The sequence below is a fragment of the Callospermophilus lateralis genome, chromosome 1 (assembly GCF_048772815.1).
Source record: "Callospermophilus lateralis isolate mCalLat2 chromosome 1, mCalLat2.hap1, whole genome shotgun sequence".
Taxonomy (NCBI): Eukaryota; Metazoa; Chordata; class Mammalia; order Rodentia; family Sciuridae; genus Callospermophilus; species Callospermophilus lateralis.
The window spans coordinates 6,949,807-6,971,883 of NC_135305.1; the positions used below are offsets into that span (position 1 = coordinate 6,949,807).

Below are 22,077 nucleotides of genomic sequence, written 5' to 3' on the forward strand. Positions count from 1 at the left end.
TTTTAACTCAGTGTTCCTAAAGGAAGAGAACCAACAGGCGGTATGATCATAAAAAGCGGATTTATTAGATTGGCTTACACAACTAGAAGCTGGATAGTTCACAATGGCCATCTGCAGGCTGGAGAGCTAGAGGAACCAGTAGCTGCGCAAACTAAAGCCTCACAACAAAGGTGTCAACAATGCTACCCCAGTCCAAGACCGAAGGCTTCTGGAGAATCAGTGGCAGAGTCCACTTTGGAAGAGTGAAGGAGCAAGAGTCTGATATCCTCAGATGATCGCAGCAGTAATCAAAAACCTAGAAGAACATAAGAAGGACAGAGCTTGCATCTGCTGCTGCTTCCATTTTTTCCAACCTTTATTCCATCCAAGTCTCCAGCCTATTGGATGATGCTGCCCATCTAAAGGAGGGTCTCCTCTTTAGTTTGCTATGCCACATGCCAATCATTCTTAGACACACCCTCATTGACACACACAGAAGCCTCTTAATCTTCCACATCTCTTAATCCAATCAAGTTGACAATTCAAATCAACTGTTGCAGATATCCTGTCATTTGCAACAATATGGATAAACTAGAGGACATTATGCCAAGTGAATTGAGTTAAACACAAACACTGCATGGTCTTACATATACATGGAATCTGAAAAGTCAAAATCATAGAGGCCAAGAGTACAATGTTAGTTTCCAGGGACTAGAGATTTGTGGAAATGGGGAAATGTTCATCAAAGAGCACACATGTTAAATTATGCAGGAGGAATCAGTTCAGGAGATCTAAAGTACAACACAGTTATTGTAGTTATGATGCCATTTTTTTTAGTTTGCTAAGAAAATAGACTTTAAATTGTTTTCACTGCACTAAAAAGAAGACCTACATGAGGTGACAGGTGTATTAACTACCTTGAATCAATAATTTCACAAGGTATACATATGTCAAAACATCACACTGTATACAGTAAATATATGCAATTTTTATTTGTCAACTATATCTCCATAAATCAGGAGATGGGAAATATTGTCGTAGTCATCTTTGGAAACATACAGTAATTCACTACAGTAACAAATGGTACTAAATTAAAAGGAAAGAATGAAAATTACATTACTTCCAAAACGTATACCATACTCTTGAAATTGTCTTCAAAATTAAATTTAACACATCTTTGAATATATTCTTCTCAGCTTCTGCCCTTATATTTCTAATTTTTTCTTCATATCTCGTCATTGTTAATTTTATTTGTTCCTCCTTTTTTTCCTCTAGCTTAGTAGCATATTCCTGTTCTATTAGTCGGATTTCATTATCTCGTTCTTCAGCATAAATTTTCTTCAGAATCTCTCCACGCTTTTGCAGCTTTTCCTCTATGTTCTCATATATGCGGTGAGAAAAGTAAGCCCTTCCATTGTTCTCCACCATCTTATCTATCAGCTCCACCAGCATCTGCACTTGAACTTCCTTCTCGACCTTGTCTGCTTTGTTGCTAATGGCAAAATAGCGGTTCCCGCACTCCTTGATGATGCTTCTTAGGTTCACATCTGCACTTTCCAGGAAGCTATCAAGGCTACAGCCCTCCAAATCTTCCTTGCGAGTGAACAAGACTATCATGTTCTTTGTGACTTCCGGCCCAAAGACTGTCTTGATCAATGCAACAGTGTTCTGCTCTTCCTTTGTGTAGCGGCCCAGCTGCATGACCATGATGATGGCGTGAGGTCCTGGGCAGGAGTAAAGGACACACTGACTGATCTCTTCACACGTGGTGTTCAGACTCTGCTTGGTGTCAAAGAGCCCTGGAGTATCAACAACAAGAAGCTGTCCTCCCTTCCATGCTCGGGTTGCTCTTTGACAGGTCTTGGTAACAGCTTGGGCAGAAATCTTAGATTCAAACCTATCTTCCCCAAGGATGGTGTTTGCCGAGGCACTTTTCCCACTTCCGGTTCTCCCAACCAGAACAATTCTCAGAGTGTCATTTTGGTGGTCAGCCATCTTCCTGGAGAGAGGCCCTGGAGCTTGGGCACACACAGACCTGAAAGAGTGAAAGGAGAGAAAAACGCCAGTTTAGCTCTATGGGGACGATTCCCCTTCCCCTTTTCTTCTCTTCTTCCCCCACTGAAATTTGGAAATATTCTATCATCCTTATTTATCCCAGTAGATAAAAAGATGAAATGGTCCATTTACTGTGGAAGAAATAAAAGAAAAATAAAGAGTCCCCCACAAGAGAGTACCTGGTCCGGATGATTTCATGGGGAGGCCTGTGAAACGGACAAATCTGATCATCTCAATGCTACTTAAACTGCTCCTGATTATATAAAAAGAAGGGTGCCCCCCGACCAGCCCACATGCCAACATAGGGACTAGTGCTCATGTGCCCCTGCCCCGATGCTGTCCTGCATACAGGTATGTGCACCTGCATCCCTACCCTGCCACTTGCCTCAGTGCCAAAGCCAAGACTGAGGGCAAGCTCCTGGGCTCCAATTTCCACTGCCACTGCCACCAGTTACAGACAAAGAAGCTATGGGGAAGCTATGCTGTGCTGTTCAACTAGAACCAAAGCCAAAGTAGTTATCATGACAGCTAAAATACATCTTCAGGTCAATGCTTGTTACTACTTTAAAGCCATCCTTTAAAGATAATAGAAACAACTGATATACCAGATATGCAAGTATGATCCTACAGACAGAAGAAATGGAGAAAAGCAAAGTAACATGATTCCTTCCCAGGAACACAATGACTCTTCAGCCAGAGACCCCAAAGAATGATATTGATGAAATGCCTGATAAAGAATTTGAAAGAGCTGGGTTCATTTGCGCACATCAGTAATCCCAGCTGCTCGGGAGACTGAGACAAGAGAATTGCGAGTTCAAAGCCAGCCTCAGCAATGGCGAGGTGCCAAGCAACTCAGTGAGATCCAGTCTCTAAATAAAATACAAAATAGGGCTAGGGATGTGGCTCAGTGGTCCAGCACTCCTGAGATCAATCCCTGGTACCAAAAAAAAAAAAAAGAATATGAAAAGAATGGTTATCATGAAATTCAATGAGATACAGGAGAATACCTAGAGTCAGTTCAGTAAATTTAAGGAATTTAGCAAAGAGATGGGAATCTTGAAAAAGAACCAAGCAGAAATATTGGAAATGAAGAGCTCAGCAAGTTGCAAAATACAACTGAAAGCCTCAGCAACACACTACATCAATCAGGAGAATTTATGTAATCCCAACTACTCAGGAGTCTGAGGCAGGAGGATCACAAGTTCAAGACCAGCTCTGGCAATTTAATGAGACATATCTCAAAAGAAATCATAAATAAAAAATGTCTAAACTTGAAGTCAGGTATTTTGAAATAGCCCAACCAGACAAAAAAGAAAGAAAAATCATAAATAATGAATACATCCTCCAAACCTTGGGACATCATTAAGCAAATAGTCACATGTTGAGAGTACCTAAATGGGAAGAAAAGGAGAAAGGCATAGAAAATCTATTCATGAAATAATAGTTGTAACTTTCCCTCATCTTGTGAAAGATATGGACATCCATTTACCAAAGACCCTAGGACTCCAAATAGACATGACCTGAAAAGATTCTCAATATGGCACATAGTCATAGTCAACCTGTCAAAAGTACAAGACAAAGAAAGAATTCTAAAAGCTGCAAGAGGAAACAGCAAGTTCACCTTATAGGCCCAGAGGGAAATAAAATGACATATTCCAACTTCTGAAAGAAAATCACTGTCAACCAAAAGCACTATACCCAGAAAATCTAGGTTTGGGAAATGAAGGAGAAACAAAGGCTTTTCAAGACAAGCAAAACTGAAGGAATTCATCACCACGAGACCAGTTTTATAAAAGAAGCTGAAGGGAATCCTATGTCTAGAAGCAAAAGAAAAGGAACTAACAGCATTAGTTAGTTCCTACAGAAGTATTAAAACCACTGAAAGAGCAGATGTCAGAAGGGGAAGAGAAAAGAACCAGACGTTATCAATAAAATAGACCACCAAGCCACCAAGTTGAGTAAGGGACAAGAACAGAACAAAGTGTATTCAAAACCATTAAGCCCTTACTTGTCAGTAATGACCTTGAGTGTAAACAGAGTAAACTCCTCAAGTAAAAGACACTAGCTTCATAAAGGGGTACAAAATCACCATCCAGATATATGCTGCCTGTAAGAAACTCTTCTCACCAGTAAAGACACACAGACTAAAAGGGATAGATAGAAAAATATATTCCCATGCAAACAAGAACCAAAAGTGAATAGTAGAAGCTAATTTTATACCAGGCAAAATAAAGAAGACAACGATAAAGAGGCAACAGAGGTGATTCACCACGATCAAGTGGAATTTATCCCAGGATTCAAGAATTACTCAACATACAGAAATCAATAAATGTAATACAGCACATCAATAAATAAAAATATGTAAGGAACTAAAATAACAAAGGAACAATCTGATTTTAAATGGGCAAATGATCTGACTAGACTTATATAAAAAAAGAAATACAAATGACGAACAAATATATGAAAAAATGCTCAATATCCTTATTCACCAGGGAAATGCAAACAAAAACCACAATGCAAAATCATTTCCCTCCAGTTAGAGTGACTACTATCAATTAGACAAAAAGAACAAGTGTTGGTAAGGATGTGGAGAAAAAGGAACTCTCACACACTGTTGGTGGAAATGTAAATTAATACAACCATTATGGAGAAGAGTAGGAGGGTCCTCATAAAACTAGAATAGTCCACCATATGATCCAGATGTTGTACTTCTGGGTATGTATCTAAATAACATAAAATCAATATACAAAAGAAATACCAGCACTACCATGTTTCTTGCACCACAGGTCACAATAGCCAGGATTAAAAACCCAACCTAGCCAGGTGTGGTGGTGCACACCTGTAATCCCAGCAGCTTGAGAGACTGAGGGAAGAGGACCACAGTTCAAAGTCAGCCTCAGCAATTTAATGAGGTCCTAAGCAACTTAGCAAGACCATGTCTAAAAATAAAAAAATAAAAAAGGGCTGGGAATGTGGCTCAGTGGTTAAGCAATGCTGGGTTCAACCACTAGTATGAGGAGAGAAAGGAAGGAAGGAAGGAAGGAAGGAAGGAAGGAAGGAAGGAAGGAAGGAAGGAAGGAAGGAAGGAAGGAAGGAACTAAGAGGGGTGGGGGAGGGAGAAGGAGGAGGGGAGGGAGAAAGAAAGAAAAAAAGGGAGAAAGACAATAAGGAAAAAACCGAGGTCCCTATGAATGGATAAATGAATGAAGAGAATGTGGTATAGATTAGATGTACAATGAAATATTATTCAGCCATAAAAGGGGGGAACCTGACATTTGCATGGAAATGGATAGAACTGGAGGACATTATGTTAAGTGAAATAATTCAGACCCAGAAAGATAAATGCTGCATGTCCTCTCTCATATGTGAGAAATTAAAAGTCAGCCTGAATGTGGACTAGTGATCCCTAGAGGCTGGGAAGGTTGTGGGCACAGAGCATAAAGAGAGGATACAGAGTGAGGCCACTCGAGGTGGACAGGAGAAATGAGCTGTGGTATTCTGCAGCACAGTGGAATGATTGTCGCTCCCAAAACCTATTATACATTTTAAGAGGAAATAGAAGAGAGGAGTTCCAAGGCTCCAAGAAATGACAAGGAATCCAGGCACAATGGTGCTCAAGCCTGTGATCCAGGCAGGATTGCAGGTTCAAGCCCAGCCTGGACAACTTAGGGAGACACTGAATTTAAAAGCAAAACACTAAAAACTGGTAGGAGGTGGCTGGCGATGAAGCTCAGTGGTAGAAAGCTTACCTAACATGAGGAAGGCCCTGGGCTCTATCTCCACTACCATGAAAAATAAATAATAAAATAAAACAAAAAGGAGTTGGTGATGTAGCTCACTGGTAGAGCAAAAAGAAATGATAAGGAGATAGAAATGCTAATCATACTGATTTGATAAGTACACATTGTATACATGTGTTGAAATATCATGCTGAACCCCAAAATGTATACCATTATTTCATGTTAATCAAAAATAAAAAGAAAGAAAAAATTTAATTCCTTCCATGAGGCAAGTATACTATTGATTCCAAAAGTTGGTAAAGATTTTACCAATAAAGAAGGCTACAGTTGTATCTCATTTAATACTGATGTAAAAATCCTAAATGAGTTATTAGATGCCAATAAATAATATACCATGATTGTGATTCAATACTAGAATGGTTACTTATAAGAAAATTGACTGTTATAATACATCCCATAAATAGATTCAGAAGAAAATTACCTAGATGCAGAAAAGATATTTGACCAAATTTCACATTGATTCATGTTTAAAGCATTTTACCTAATAGTAAATTTGCAATTAATAGGCACTTCTTTTAATATGATTTAACATACATACAAATTTCAAAAATTTTATTATCATTTTTTTCTTCTGGAGGTTAAAAAAATTCATTATAAAGTTCATTTGGATGAAGAAAAGTGAGTTATCCTGAACATCAGAAAAGAAAATGATGTCTATCTGACAGAAAATGATTCCAGTCTCTGTAACTCCAGGAGGAAGACGCTTGGGCAAGAAGAGTCACAGAGAAAATTCAGAGAAAATTTCTGACTGGTTTCCGTTTATATTGATTTAACCATGCTAAGCTACATTTATATTCCATAAGGCAGCATCTCTTTTCAAGATAAACAATTTTATAAGCAACATTGGGGTAACTATATAATCTTGCAGAAAATGATTAAATTGCATTCATTTTCTCACACCACAGGACTTCCAAATAGGTTAGAAATTTAAATGTAAAAATGTTAACTTAGGTTTTCTCAAAGTGCCTTTTGAGAGATTCAAGATGACAGAGTAGAGAAAGCCGCATTCCTAGTTGCTCAGTGACTGGGCATTCAAGCAGCAGAGTGCAGCTTCTCAGTGAGGTGGGTGAAGGAGGGATTTCACTAGAATTTAATACGGACAGTCAGAACGCCTGAGAGACTCAGAAATTCAGGTGCATTGAACAAAGAAGAAGGTTCACTGGAGCCAGGCTGGTTGTGGCAGTGGCAGGGCAGCTGTGGTGGCACTGGGTCACCAGGGAGGGGAGGGAGAACAGAGAGAGAAACACAGGGATCAGAGTCGGCATGGGAACCCGAGATCAGAAAAGCAGCAGGCACTTAGCTGAACCAGAGGCTGCACCTCAAGCTGGTGTGTGAAAACTGCTGAGTTGCTCAGCTGCTGTGGAGAGCTGAGGCTGGGCCGTCCTGAGGCAGCCATGCTGCAGCTGCTGCTGTGGGAACCCTGGAGATCAGAGCAAACAGCCCCACAGTGCCCCACAGTGCCCCACAGTGCCCCAGCAGTGCCCCCCCGTGGGGCCCAGGGAGTACCTAGCAGAATGAGAGTGAAGCAGGGAGACAGAAGAGTTCATCCAACAACAGCAGAATACACTTTCTTCTCACTCTTCATCCCTCTGGGAACCTTCTCCGAGATATACCATATTTTAGACCACAAGGCAACGCTTAACAAATACAAAATAATTGTTATAATTCCTTGTATCTTATCAGATCAACAAAACTAGAAATTAACACCAAAAACCCTATGGGAAACTATATGAATACATGAAGATTGAACAATACACTTTGGGGTTTTGTTTGTTTGCTTGTTTTGCTTTTCATACTGGAGATTGATTGAACCCGGGGGCATGGCACCACTGAGCAACATCCCCACCCCTTTTTAGTTTTTATTTTGAGACAGTATCTCATTAAGTTTCTTAGAGCCTCACTAATTTGCTGAGGCTGGTCTCAAATTTGCATCCCCCCTGTCTCAACCTCTCAAATCACTGGGATTACAGGTGTGCACCAAAACATCTAGTTAGAATAATGCACTTTTGAATGATGAATGGATAATAGAAGAAACTGGGAAAATCCAAAAATTCTTAGACTCAAATGAGAATAGTGACACAACATACTAGAACCTCTTGGTCATTCTAAAGGCAGTTCTTTTTTTTTTAAATGTTTATTTTTTAGATATAGGTGGACACAATATTTTTATTTTTATTTTATTTTTATGTGGTGCTGACAATCCAACCCAGTGCCTCGTACATGCTAAGCAAGAGCTCTACCTCTGAAGTTCTAAAAGGAAATTTATAGCTATGAACACCTACATAAGAAAAATCAGAAACATCGCAAATAAACAGCCTAATGATACATCTCAAGGTCCTCAAAAAACAGAATGAAACAACTTCACAACCAGTTTAAAAAAAAAAAGGAAATAATTAAAATCATAGCCAAAATCTATGAAATTGAGTAAAAAATTACAAAGGATCAATGAAACAAAGAATTGGTTCTTTGAAAATATAAACAAGATTGATAAAAAATCTTAGCTAAAAGAGCAGAAGGAAAAAGAGAGGTGACCCAAACTATTAAAATGAAAGATGTAAAAAAAGAAATCACCACAGACATCACAGAAATCCAGTGGATCATTAGGGACTAAATTGAAAAAACTCCAAGAAATTAGAAAATCTAGAAGAAATGGATACATTTTAGTGCACATTCAATTTGCCAAGATTTAATTAAGAGGACATAAAAATGGAATAACTAGTAATGAGAAGCAGTAATAAAAAGTCTTCCAACAAAGAAAAGCCCCGGACCAGATGGATTCTCAGCTGAAGTCTATCAGACCATTAAAGAACTAATGCCAACACTCCTCAAATTATTGTGTGAAATAGAAAGGAATGGAACACACCTGAATTCATTGTATGAAGCCACATTGACACTCATACCCAAACCAGACAAGAACACATCAAGGTAAGAATACTACAGACCAAAACTTAGACTCTGATGACCTTGAATGCAAAAATACTTAATAAAAAATTAGCAAAAAATATTCAACAACATTTAAGAAGGTTTTGCATTCTGACCAACTTGGTTGTATCCCAGAGACACAAGAATGTTTTAACATATGCAAGTCAGTCAATGCAATTCATCAACTAAATAGAATTAAGAACAAAAAACTCAGTCACCTCAAATGCAGAGAAAACCTTTGACCAAATCCATCAACCATTCATGATAAAAACACTGAAGAAACTGGGATAGAGGTGACCTACCTCAACATCATAAGACAAAACCCAAAGTGGGAGAAAACTGAAAGTATTTCCTTTAAAATCCAGGGCAAGATAAGCATGTCTCCTCTTACCACCCCTATTTAATATAGTGCTAGAAATCAAGTCAGAACAATTAGGCAAAAGAAGGAAATAAAAGGAATAAAAATGGGAAAGGAAGAAGTCAAATTATCACTGTTTGCAAATAATATGATCCTTTAAAGGGAAGATCCAAAAAATTCCCCAGAAGATGACTGGAGCTAATAAACAAATCAGCAATGTAGCCGGTTACAAAAGCAACAATACAAATATCAATAAGCTCTCCTATTTGCCAACTATGAATCTGCTGAGAAAGAAATAAGGAAAACAATCCCATTCACAGTAGCCTTAGGGAAAAAATAAAACTAGGAATAAATGTAACCAAGGAGGTGAGCGAACTCTACAATGAAAACTATAGAATATTGAAGAAATTTAAGAAGACCCAAGAAGATGGAAAGACCTCCCACGTCCATTAATAGGCAAAATTAATGTTTTTAAATGTCTTCATTAAATGTTTTTATTACCAAAAGCAGTTTACACATTCAATGCAGTCCTCACCAAAGTATCAACGACATTCTTTACAGAACTAGAAAAAAGAGTCCTGAACCTCATTTGAAAAAATAAAAGACCCAGAGTAGCCAAAGTAATTCTTGTTTGTTTGGTGCTGGGGATTGAACCCAGGGCCTTGGGCATTGGAGGCAAGCACTCTACCAACTAAGCTATCTCCCTAGCCCAAGCCAAGCGAATTCTAAGCCAAAAAAGCAACCTGGAGACATCACAATACCTGCATTCAAATCATACTACAGCGTTACAGTAACAAAAACTACATGGCACTGGCATAAAAACAGACACCTGGATCAATGGCCCAGAACTAACACAGAGACGAACGTAACACAGATAGGGTCATCTGATCTTTGACAAAGGTGCCAAAAGCATACACTGGAGAAAAGACAGTGCTTTTAACAAATGGTGCTGGGAAAACCCGTGATCCATGTGCAGAAGAACGAAACTAGAGCCTTATCTCTCCCCCTGCAAAAAGATCAACTCAAAATGCATCAAATGCCCAGGAATTAGACCAGAACCCATGCAACTCCAAGAAGAAAACACAGATCAACACTCCAAAATGTAGGCACAGGACCCCTGAAGCTCAGGAGAAAATGCTAAGAGTTAGTAAATGGAAAGGAATCAAATTAAAACCTTCTGCACAGCAAACAAACAAAAAACGGTTAAGAATGTGAAGAGAGACGCTACAGAATGGGAGAAAATCTTTGCCTGCTACTCTTCTGACAGAGGATTAATAGCTAGAATATATACAAAGCTCAAAAAACTTTACCCCAAAAAGTCAAGTAACTCAATTAATAAATGGGCAAATGAACTAAACAGACACTTCTCAAAAGAAGAAACACAAATGGTGAACAAATACATAAGAAAGTGTTCAACATCAACAGCAATTACGGAAATGCAAATCAAAACCACCCTGAGATTTCATTTCACTTCAATCAGAATGGCAGTCATCAGAATACAAACAATAATAATTGCTCAAAAGGATGTGAAGAAAAAGGAAGACTCTAGCACTGCTGGAGACTGTAAATTATCACAAACACTGCGGAATTGGGATGGAGGCTCCTCAAAACACTAGGTATGGAACCACCACATGACCCAGCTAGGCCACTTCTGGGTATTTACCCTGAAGCATTAAACTCATCTCACCACAGTGATATCATGCATATCCATGTTTATGGCAGCATGCTTCACAATAGCTGAATTACGGAACCAGCCTAGGTGTCCATCAATGCATGAATGGGTAACGAAACTGTGGTCTATATGCACGATGGAATTTTATTCAGCCATAAAGAAAAATGAAACTATGTTATTTACAGGAAAATGGATGGAATTAGAGAGCATTATGTTAAGTGAAGTAAGCCAAACTCAGAAGGTCAATGGTTGTATGTTTTCTCTCATATGTGAAAGCTAGAGAGGAAAAAAGGAAAGAAAGAGTTGGAGGGGAGGGGTGCAGGGGACCTCATGAAAAAACAAAAGACCCAGCAACTTAATGAGATGGTTTCTCAAATTAAAAAAAAAAAAAATGTTAAAGGCTAGCGCAGAGTGGCTCAGAGGGAGAAAATCAAAAGGAAATCAGTTGAGGAAAGGGACCAAGGAGTAGGTGGGAGGGAGTGGGGGAGTGCTGGGAAAGGATATTGGCCGAATTACATTATTACATTGTGTACCTATTCTCATATATAAGAGCATGTGTAAGAACTATAATGCACCAATTGAAAAAAATGTGGAGAAGAAAGTTAACTCAGATTCTATGCAACCTGGGGATGATGAAAATGTTTGTAGTGTAAGACTTAAAATTGTATAAGGAAACACTGATAAATTGATTATATAAAAATAATAAAAAAAAATAATGTAAGACCAAAAAAAAAGCAGACAAATTAAAATACAAATATAAAACTACAAAAAAATCTTCCTAAATTATATCAAAGAGATTTAATTTTACTAATACACAAAGAATATCTAAAAGCAGAGAAAGAAAACATCAACAACTTGATTTTTAAAAATGGACAAGAAATGCGTAGGGTGGCATACAACTGTAATTCCAGCTAGTGGAGAGGCTGAGGCAGGAGTATCACAAGTTAGAGGCCAGCCTCAGCAACTTAATGAGATCCTTTCTCAAAATTAAACAAAATAAAAAATAAATAAAAAATTTAAAGGCTAGGGCAGAGTGGCTCAGAGGTAGGGTACTTGCCTAGATTGTATGAGGCTGTGGGTTCACTCCGTAGTATAAAAGAAAGAAAAAAGCAAACAAGAAAGGAAGGAAGGAGAAAGGAAATAAAAATAAAAATTGAGCAAGAGATATAAGTAAATTTTAAAAGATTCCAAATGCATAGAAAATGCATAAATAGAGAAAAGCGAGTCTCCTCAGCCCTGCTATTTCTTCAGAACAGCTAATTCTCCGTCCACAGCAGCCTTCCCCCACCCACAGGTCACACTGGACACAGCTTCCATCTGTTGAGTGCTGGGAAAGAGTCTGAATCCCAGCTTCCCTCTGACCTGAGTGACCTGCGGTACCCACGGAGGGTCACCAAACTTGCCGGGATCCTGGTTCTTTTTCAGTAAAAGGAAGGATTTCAACAGACAGTGTCTAAATGGATTTCCAGCCCCAAAATTCTACCTTGAGCGCACAGAACCTCCTAGGGAGAAAACCAGGCAGGCTGTGCGGAGCGAAACCCCACTGTCCGGAGCCTGCCCTGCCCAGCAAAAGTTCGCCCTGTGAATGTCTGGATGAAGGACACCACGCTAATAAATCTCCTTGCGCTCCCCCGACCCCCTGCCAGCCACTACCACCCGGAAGCACACTCCTAGGGTGCTGCTGGCGCTCAGTAGGGAGGAACCCTACCTCGCCCCTCTGCAGACCAGAGCCCACCCCGTGCAGACGCCCCTGACTGCCCCTCACAGCTCCTTGGCTCCGGGTCCTCCTCACAGCCAGCCTCACCGTCAGAGTGTGTTGATAAGTTCTCAAGTTTTCTCCAAGAAAGTTGCTTGAGTGGATGCCTCTGCTTCACCTGTGACAGAAATGTTTGCTCCCCCAAACCTCTGAGTCAGGAAACCCAATTGGGTGGGGTCAGTGAAAAGACTCTTGCCTTTAAGGAAACAGAAATACTCTCTAAAATTGAGTGGGAGCTTCTGTTTTGCCAAGTTGAATTATTTTGTCTGTGTGCCTGCTATAACACCAAAATTTTCAAAGTTATATTTTTTGTTTGAGGTCACATTAATTTTGCCCAACTGTAGACAAATGTAAGTGTCCTCAGCAGGTAGGCTATGACACTCAGAGGCTGTGTGCATTTTCAACTTATGGTGTTTTCAACATGAGATGAGTTTGTCAGACATAACCATACTGTAAGTTGAGGAGCATCTCTGTGTGTGTGTGTGTGTGTGTGTGTGTGTGTAAACACACATATCCATATATACACATATATATATTAAAAACTCAGAGCTTTTTCTGATGCTTGTTAGGTGCAGGACAGGCTGAGTAAGCTGTCTGCAGGGCATGCCAAACAAAGTTAGCTGCAGGATGACCTGGCCACTCAAACCCTCTGTCTGGTTCTTTATCGACTATTTGCTTCAAGCCCAAACGCCCAAGCCCCGGCTCAAGGCTGAACACTTAACCCCCCTTGTGCCAACAGGCAGCTTGCAGACCAGAGACCTCATTAGATTTGGGCTATAAAAACTCCCTCCTGCCGGGCCCTTCTCTCTCTTGCTCTCTCTCTTGCTTTCTCTGTCTCTCTTGCGCGCACTCCCCCCTGCCCTTTTTCTCCTCTGTTGCACTGCTGCAATAAAGCTCTCTTGGTCGCTCTGAGTGTTGTGATCACTTTTCTTTCAATGCTATGATGTAAGACAAATTCAAGTTTAACTTATTAAGACATTGCAAAAATAATACCAGGAGATGAAAAGAATAGTTTCTCAAAGCATCCTGACTCTTACACAAATGCATTCAACTGTCAGGAAAAACTACTTAGGACATATTAAAAAATAGAAAATGTAAAAAAAAACAAACACACACACACAAGTAAAGTAGTTATTGAGGTCAGTCTCAGGGTCACAGCTTCCTCTTGTGAAGTTCACATATTGTACACTTACATCACAGGTGCCCAAATATGTAAATAGAACCAAATAGCCTTCTAAAGAGGCAAAGGTGGAAAGCTTGTTAAAATCTTTACTTCATGTCACCCACACACTGCAGACAGCTTTGCCCTCCATCTCTGGAAAGCACTGCATCTTATTAAAACAAATATGAAAATTCTCGGTTACTGTTGGCTCCTGGTCCAGCAGCTCTTCCCCTGTGTGTCTAAAGACACTTCCCCCATAAGTCTGAAAAAAGGCACAAGCCACCAGCTTCTCCCAGGAAACACTCCTCCCTTCAGTCAAGCGTCAGTGTGGGGACAGACACTGCCCCTGCCCCTGCCTGTCTTCGCAGGACTGGCAGGTCACGGGTGATGAAAGCAGTGGGGGATCAGCGGGGACATCCAACCTGCCATCTAACACAGCGGCCTTAGTTCATTCCATGTTCAGCACAGCTTCCTTCTGGTTTCCTGCTCTGCTTTGGGGTATTGCTCAGGCTACCTGGATTGTCCCTCACCCTTCTCACCCAAATAGGTTCCGCATGAATAGGAAGATCTGGTGCCTGCACCTCTGGGACTATGACTAGGAATCTAGAGAGTTTGTAGCTCCACACCCATCGGTTTTTGATGAAGTAGTCTTTGGCTTCCCAGGTGTTCAGGAAAACTGTCTTCTGCAGCTGCGGTGGGGCAGACTGTAAGGAAAGAAAACGGTGCTGGGTGTGAAAACACTCTTGAAGCTGGATCCCCCAAAGAAGCACTGACCCAACTCTCAACTGAATTAAATGCCATGGGTTCTTGTTGCTGTAGTAAGACAGCCACAGACATTCAGTCTCATTACGAAACAGGTCTCTGCTTTCTGTTAATGCTTGCCTGAAGACTCCGCTATAAGCCTCCAGACAGGACTGTGTCGTCAATAGAGAAGTACTATCTTGGAGCTTCGTGCAGAGAATTGTACTAGGTCCTATACTAGTCTTGGTCCTCTAGAGGAACAGGACTTTGTATATATGACTGAAAGGGTGATTTATTAGGTTGGCGTACAGAATCAGAAGGCAGTTCCACATGGCCAACTGCAGGCTGAGATGCCAAGAAACCCGTTGACAGCTCACTCCAAGAAGCTGCAGCCTCAGAGAAAGAGGGACAATGATGCAGCCCCAGTCTGACTGAAGGCCTGCAGACCCCCTGGAGAATCGCTGATCCGAGTGGGCTTTGGAGTGCAGGGCCTGGAACCTGATGTGATCGCAGCGGCAATCCAAGCACCCTTTCAAGAAGAATCAACCTTGTGTCTGCGTCAGCTTTCTCCTTCCTCCACCTTTGTCCCATCCAGGCCCCTAGCCTACTGGACGGTGCCACCCACATTCAGGAAGGGTCTCCTCCCTCAGTTGGCTGTCCCATATGTCAATCATTTCTGAAAACACCCTGCATCTACAGTTCCAGAAGTGTCTCAGTCTTGGGCATCCATTAATCCAATGAAGTCCACAATCCAGATGAACCCTCACAGTTATCCTCAGCTATTGTTCCTTCACAGATATCCTGAACTATGGATTCTCCAGGGGGTCTGCAGGCCATCATTGGTCCCTCTTTTTCTGAGGCTCCAGCTTCTTGGACTGAGCTGCTGCTGACCCCTTGGCATCTCCAGCCTGCAGTTGGCCATGTGGAACTGCTAGGGACAGGTTTCCAAGACCACAACACTTACCAACTTTCACACTGTGCCAGTGAACTCAGCCTGGATTTCCAGGATTCTTTCCATTTGAAAGCAGATGTTCTTGAAATCAGTTTACTGACCCAAGATCTGGTAGAATAAGAATTAATAAAAAAAAAAGAATTAATTACAAAGAATTAATTACAAAGTATTGAATGAAACATTAAAGAAATATCCTTGTGGTTAGTTGTTTGGAATACTATTGGTATTATTTCTAGCAATCTATATCTCACAATTAAGAAGACTATGTACTTAGAAACATACTTTGTATACAAGCAGAGATATGAAAAATTGTGCTGTATATGTGTAAGAAGTTGTAATGCATACTGCTTTCATTTATTTTTGAAAAAAATCAATAAAAAAGAAACTACTTGTTATTGTGTGTTTTCCACTAGCTCTCAAAATTCAAAAACAAATACTTGTGCTGAGACTTCTTATTTTTCAAGGTTATATAATCATATGTTCAGTATCAGATGGGCACAATGGTGCACACCTGTAATCCCAGTTACTCAAGAGGCTGAGGCAGAAACATCACAAATTCAAGGCCAGCTTCAGGGACTTAGTGAGACCCTGTCTCAAGATAAAAAGAGCTGTGGATGTAGCTCAGTGGTAAAGCATCTCTGGGTTCAACCCCCAGTACCAAAAAAAAAAAAAAAAATCTATACTGTTTTAAGTGAAGATATAACCACACAAAGCAATTTTGCATCAACACTGTATCTAGAGTGTGATATTTGATGGACACTATGCCTATAATCTGAGTGGTTCAGGAGGCTGAGGCAGGATAATTGCACGTTCAAAACCTGTCTCAGCAACATAGCAAAGCCCTAAGCAACTCAGTGAGACCCTCTCTCAAAATAAAATATAAAATATAAAAGTTATGGGGATATAGCTCAGGGGCTACGTGCCTTTGGGTTCAATCCCTGGTATCAAAAAAAAAAATCACTCCTAAGGAACAATTGTGATGTTACTGGTGGAGCTAATGTCTCCAAGCCCCCCGTCACAAGAAAATCAATGAGGCACTTGGCTTCCAGGGTCCCAGTCTAACAGGCAATAAAGTCCACTCCATGGCAGACCTCAAGAAAAGGGAAATTCATGCAGATTTATCGAAACTGCATGCCAAATTTACTGGGGGAAAAATAGTTTCTTTCCTATATTGTGATAGAAGAACAAATAATAGAGTTTTTAAAAGCCTAATTCTAGATTTTGGAAATTTTAGAAAATTTCCAAATAGAAGTTAATTCTTTGTGCTTGGTAGTTACTTAATATTCTTTGTTGGGCCATAGCACCCACACGTCTGGCCAGATGCACCTTGAAATCTCAATGATGAGAGAGGCAACTCTGGCTTTCTCAGGAGGTCATTTTAGACCCTGCCAGAGGCTGTGCCTTAGGGACCTTGCCTTTCCCAGGTTTTCTACTCTGTAGTTGCCGCCATCCCTCTTGTTTGACTTTGACTTCCTCCTATAAATAAAGCATTCTCAGCTTTCTTACAATTGAAGGATGCTATAGATCAAAACTTAGCAAGGGATAAAGGAACCATTGCAGCATACATCTCAGCATAACACGGCATGAAAACTTTTATTTCCTATAAACCTTCATATCTTCAAGAAATGAACCACAAATGGTTTATTTTAAATTCATTTGTGCATAGAAAAACATGTATCTTAGCTTGGCCACAATCATTTCCTGCCTCACCTCCTCCCCATTCTGTCTCCTCTGTCACTCACATTTGTGGTCAGACCACAGGAAGAAATGCCAGGTAATAGGGCCCATGTCCCCTTCCTTGTACTGCTAACGCATTCAGCAGAACTGGAGGAGGAGGGTTGGGCCAAGAAGAAATACCACCATGCAGATCACACCAAACCTCACTCTGGACCCTCCACAGGTCCTCCTGAGGACAGTGCATGGGTAAAGCAGAAGACCTTTCCTGAGTCCAACCCACACAGTGACCTCATTCAGAGCAAGCACAACAGTTGAACTTCTGACTCTGACTCAAGTGCTTGTAGGTATGGGTGCCTTTCTAGGTCCTACCAATTCTGTTCTCAAAACCAAGTAGCTAGTAACCAGCTGAGCAGACTCATCATTTTTGACTACTGTTTATTGTGAAAAAAAAAATGACTTGAGGCCAGATGCAGTGGCACTGGCCTGCAATACCAGCAATTTGGGAGGCAGAGGCAGGAGGATCACAAGTTCAAAGCCAGCCTCAGCAAGTTAGCAAGGCCCTAAGCAATTTAGCAAGACCCTGTCTCAAAAATAAAAAGGGCTGGGGATGTGGCCCAGTGCTAAAGTGCCCCTGGCTTAAATTCCTGGTACCAAAATAAATAAATAACTTGAAAATAATATTTAAATGATGCATTTCTAAATGACTGTACTTGGAGATACAGACACCAGCATTCCTCTTATCCTCTGTCGGTGTAACATATTTGTTCTAGTAAAAGACCAAGGACTTCTAGATCAAGATAGCAGTGGGGCAGAGAGTGGCAGATGATAACTCCATCCCCATTAGGCAATTCTTCATTCTAACACAAAAAATCACAAGAAGAAAGGCTAAATAAATCTCCATAAAATCCATACATTCAGCAGGAAGAAAGAAGGAAGCTAGCTATTTGGCCAAAGTTTGATCTAAAGTAACCCACAGGGTTTCCGTTCCCACACTGCAGTGGGAACAGAGGTGTGACCAGGCGGGACCATAACTGGTGATGATGTGTTTTTAATTTTAAGTCTCTAAAAATTGTCTTAAGTGCATTTGGCAAAGAAAACCTATGACATCTTAGTAAGAACAGCGAGATTCTGTGACATTGGAGCCATTCCTCCCTCCCCAACCTACTCCCAACTCCACTTTACAGAAGATCCACTCTAGGCAAGTGCGTCCAACACATTGGGACTCCCTCTCCCCTCAGCTACCAATCAGGGGTGTAAGCCTCCTGCTGGGTCAGTATAGCAGCATTTCTCTTCCTCTGTGTGTGGTAGAGATTAACCTCCCGTGGACGCACCCAGGGCACTGCTCTTCCAGTCAGAGCAGGCCAAGCACACTGAGTCCCAACTACCCAGAACCGGGCTCCCAGCCCCCAGAGGGTCGAGGTCTACACAAGCCAAGAGGAGCAGAGGCTGACATTGCTTGTCCAGGGCTTGGAGCTGGGGCTCAGAAATTTCACAGAGAGAAAGGCAGCCATAATAACAGAGAAACCCAAACAACTCCTCAGAGGACACAGAATATGAAAAATTTCAAGCCAACGTTGTTTTTTTTTTTTTAAATGAAGATTTTGATAATGACTAATTTAGAGAAATCCAATAACCCTGTGAGTGCCAAAAGAGAAAGTATAGGCCAGCAATTTTACCAGAGAGAACTAGAAGAAAGACAAGTAAGAAGAGTCCTCCCAGGGTCAGAGAACACCTGAAGACCAGCTTCAAAAGCTACCCCTGCAAAGGGGAAGAAATTGAGTGAGATCAGACTGCAGCACAATAATGCCCCAGGACGCTTCAAGAACATGAGGGCCATCAACTGGCAGCCAGTGGGCCTCACAGATGGACGCAAGGCCAACAGAGGCAGGCAGGTAACCAAAAGAGCAGGGAAAGAGGTGGCACAAGAGAGCACTGCTACAGCTGCCGTCCTCCCAGAGTGACCGTGGGCATGTACCAGGCTGCACCTGCGAGGGGCAGGATCAGAGGCTTCACGCCACAGGGAAGGGCTTCATGAAAAGAGTGTAGCCGGGTTTTTAGGTAAACAAATAAACAATAAATCAACCCGAGAAAAGCAGAAGGAGAATTCATATCCTTTAATAGGGCTACACTATATCACCTAAAATGTCCAATTTTCATTAAAAACTATAAGATACACAAAGAAACAGGAAAGTGTGGCTCATACAATGGGAAAGGAAGTCAGCAACACAGGCTGCCTGTGAGAAGGTCCACTATTACAATAGGGACAGGATTTCAAAGCAGCTCTCATAAGTGTGTTCCAAAAGCTGAAGAGAACCATACTTAAAGAAATAAAGAAAGCTACAATAGTGACATCTCATCTAACAGAGAATATTAATAAAGTGGGAAATTATTTTTCTGGAATCCAAAAATACATTAATTGAAATAAAAATGTACTAGAGACCTTTAGCGGTGGATTTGAACTGACAAAAGAAAAAAGTCACAATTTGAAGAAATAACTGGTACAAACATGTATGAGCCCCCAAAACACACAAAGCAAAAATTAACAGAAGTCAAGGGGAAATACACAATTCAATAATTACAGTTGTAGAGTTCAATAGCCTACTTTCCCTAATGTCCAGAGTGACTAGAAGGAGGTCATCAGGAAATCGAAGGCGTGACCAACATTGTAAGCAACGGGACCTAACAGACATCTTCAGAACCCTACCCAGGAACCAAATACAGTCCTTCCAAGCAAACACACTGAACAGAGCATAAGCGAGGCCCAAGATAAGCCTCAATCAATGCATAAAGTTGAAATAATGCCAATTATGTTCAGAATGAAGTGAAATTAGAAACCAATAGGAGAAAAAGTGAAATTCACCAATAGGTGGATAGTAAACAGCTTACTTTGAAGAACCCATGAGTCAAAAAGAAATCAAAATAAAATCTGTTAGGGTCTGTGAACAAGTCAAGATGGCACCTGGCATTTTGCCAGAGGGAGTGGTTTGTGAAGTAACGCCAGCGAGCCATTAAGTGTGGAGATTCCTTATTGGTTGACTGCTGTATCTAGTTTATGTTAATTAGATAAGCTGTGTGGAATGTATATATACCCCTCCTGTCCTACAATAAAGGGCTCCCACTCCTGCTGTATCAATGTACACAAGTTGCTCGTCACCCCCCCGGTTAGTTTGCTGCAGCCAGACTGCGGCAGAAATCAACACAAATGGAAGTGAAGAAATAATGCAGTCAAATTGATAAGGAGAAAGCAATACTTAGAGAAAAATTTATACCTGGAAGTGTTTTTATTAAATAAAGAAGACAGATCTCAAACCAACAACTTAACATTCCACATTTAACAGAGTGATAAAATAAGAAAAAATTAAACCAAAAGCAATCAGAAAGAAGGATAGAGTAAAGTTTAGAGTAGAATAATGAAGCAGAAAATAGAAAGCAGCAGAGAAAATTTTAAAAAGTAAATGTTGCTTCTTTTAAAACATTGACAGGTCTTTAGCTAGTTTGACAAAATATAAACATAGGCTTAAACTCAAATTTCTAATGTTAGGAATAAAGGACATTACTAATGATCTTACAGACTAAAACAATTATAAGGAAATACTATGAACAACTTTATGCCCCACAATTAGATAATTTAGACAAAGTGGACAAATGACAAATTACAAAAACTGACTCAAGGACAAATAGAAAGTCTGAACAGACTTACAGCACATAAAGAAATTGAATTAGTAGTTCAAACACTGCCTACAAGGGAAAACATAGATGGAGATGCCTTTATTAATGTATCTCACCAAATATTTAATAAGAATTAATACTATTTCCTCACAAATTCATCCAAAACAATAATACAGGAGGAATACATCCCAGGTCATTCTGATACCAGCATTCTCCTGATACCAAATCACAAAAATATTACAAGAGGAGGACAATGCCTAGCAACATCTCTCATGACACATAATATCCTCATCACATACCAGCAAAGCAAAGCAAGCAATACATGGAAAGGAGTGTACAATGACAGTGTGGGCTTCCTCCCAGGAAAGCCAGGGTGGTTTAACATCCACACCAATGAACCAAGACGCCACATCAACACAGCAAAGGAGGGGAAACGCGGCGGGTCATATCTTCCTGTGAACAGAGCTTTCACCACCTGGGAAAGGATCTCTGTGAATGCCTGAAGGCTGAGACCATATTTAATGGGGAAAGACCAAGTTTTTCCCTTAAGATCAGGAACAAGACAAGGACTCTGTTGTGTGGAGGTTCTTGTAGTTATACTATAGCTCTTTCATTAAATTTTCTTACAGCTGTGTTGGTCAGAATGCCTTTATTTTATTTGTTTGTTTTAATGTGGTGCTTGAAAGGAAAGTGACCACAACACTCGGAGCGACCAAGAGGTCTTTATTGCAGCAGTGCAACAGAGGAGAAAAGAGAGAAAGAGAAGTGGGGGGGCGGGGCTGGGGAAGGCTTTTACAGCCCTTCTGCGGTGCTGCCTAAATCTAACAGGGTCTCTGGGTTTGCAAGCTGCCTTGTTGGCACCCAAGGGGGTTAAGTGTTCAGCCTTGAGCAGGGGGTCGAAGCGCCCAGCCTTGAGTGGGGGCTTGGGTGTTTGGGCTTGAAGCAAACAGGTGATAAAGAACCAGACAGAGGGTTTGAGCGGCCAGGTCATCCTGCAGCTAACTTTGTTTGGCATGACCTGCAGACAACTTATTCAGCCTGTCCTGCACCTAACAGTGCTGAGGATCAAACCCAGTGCCTCACGCATGCTAAGCAAGCGCTCTTCCACTGAGCTACAGCTCAGTCCAATTATACACTTCTTTTTTTAATGTTTATTTTTTATTTTTATTTTTAAAAAATTTTTATTATTAGTTGTTCAAAACACTACATAGTTCTTGACACATCATATTTCATACATTTGATTCAAGTGGGTTATGAACTCCCATTTTTACCCCATATAGAGACTGCAGAATCACATCGGTTACACATCCATGTTTTTACATATTGCCATACTA

At 40.7% G+C, this 22,077-nt stretch overlaps 1 protein-coding gene across 1 annotated transcript; it reads right to left on the reverse strand.

Annotated features, from left to right (window-relative positions):
- Positions 1-355: 355 nt before the first annotated feature.
- Positions 356-12,661, reverse strand: Gimap7 (GTPase, IMAP family member 7). The gene is made up of 2 exons (XM_076859564.2): positions 12,591-12,661; positions 356-2,014 (listed from the first exon to the last, which is right to left on the reverse strand). Exon 2 carries the CDS (start codon positions 1,972-1,974, stop codon positions 1,096-1,098), a length of 879 nt encoding a protein of 292 aa, XP_076715679.2. The 5' UTR covers positions 1,975-2,014; positions 12,591-12,661; the 3' UTR covers positions 356-1,095.
- Between the last annotated feature and the right edge of the window lie 9,416 nt (positions 12,662-22,077).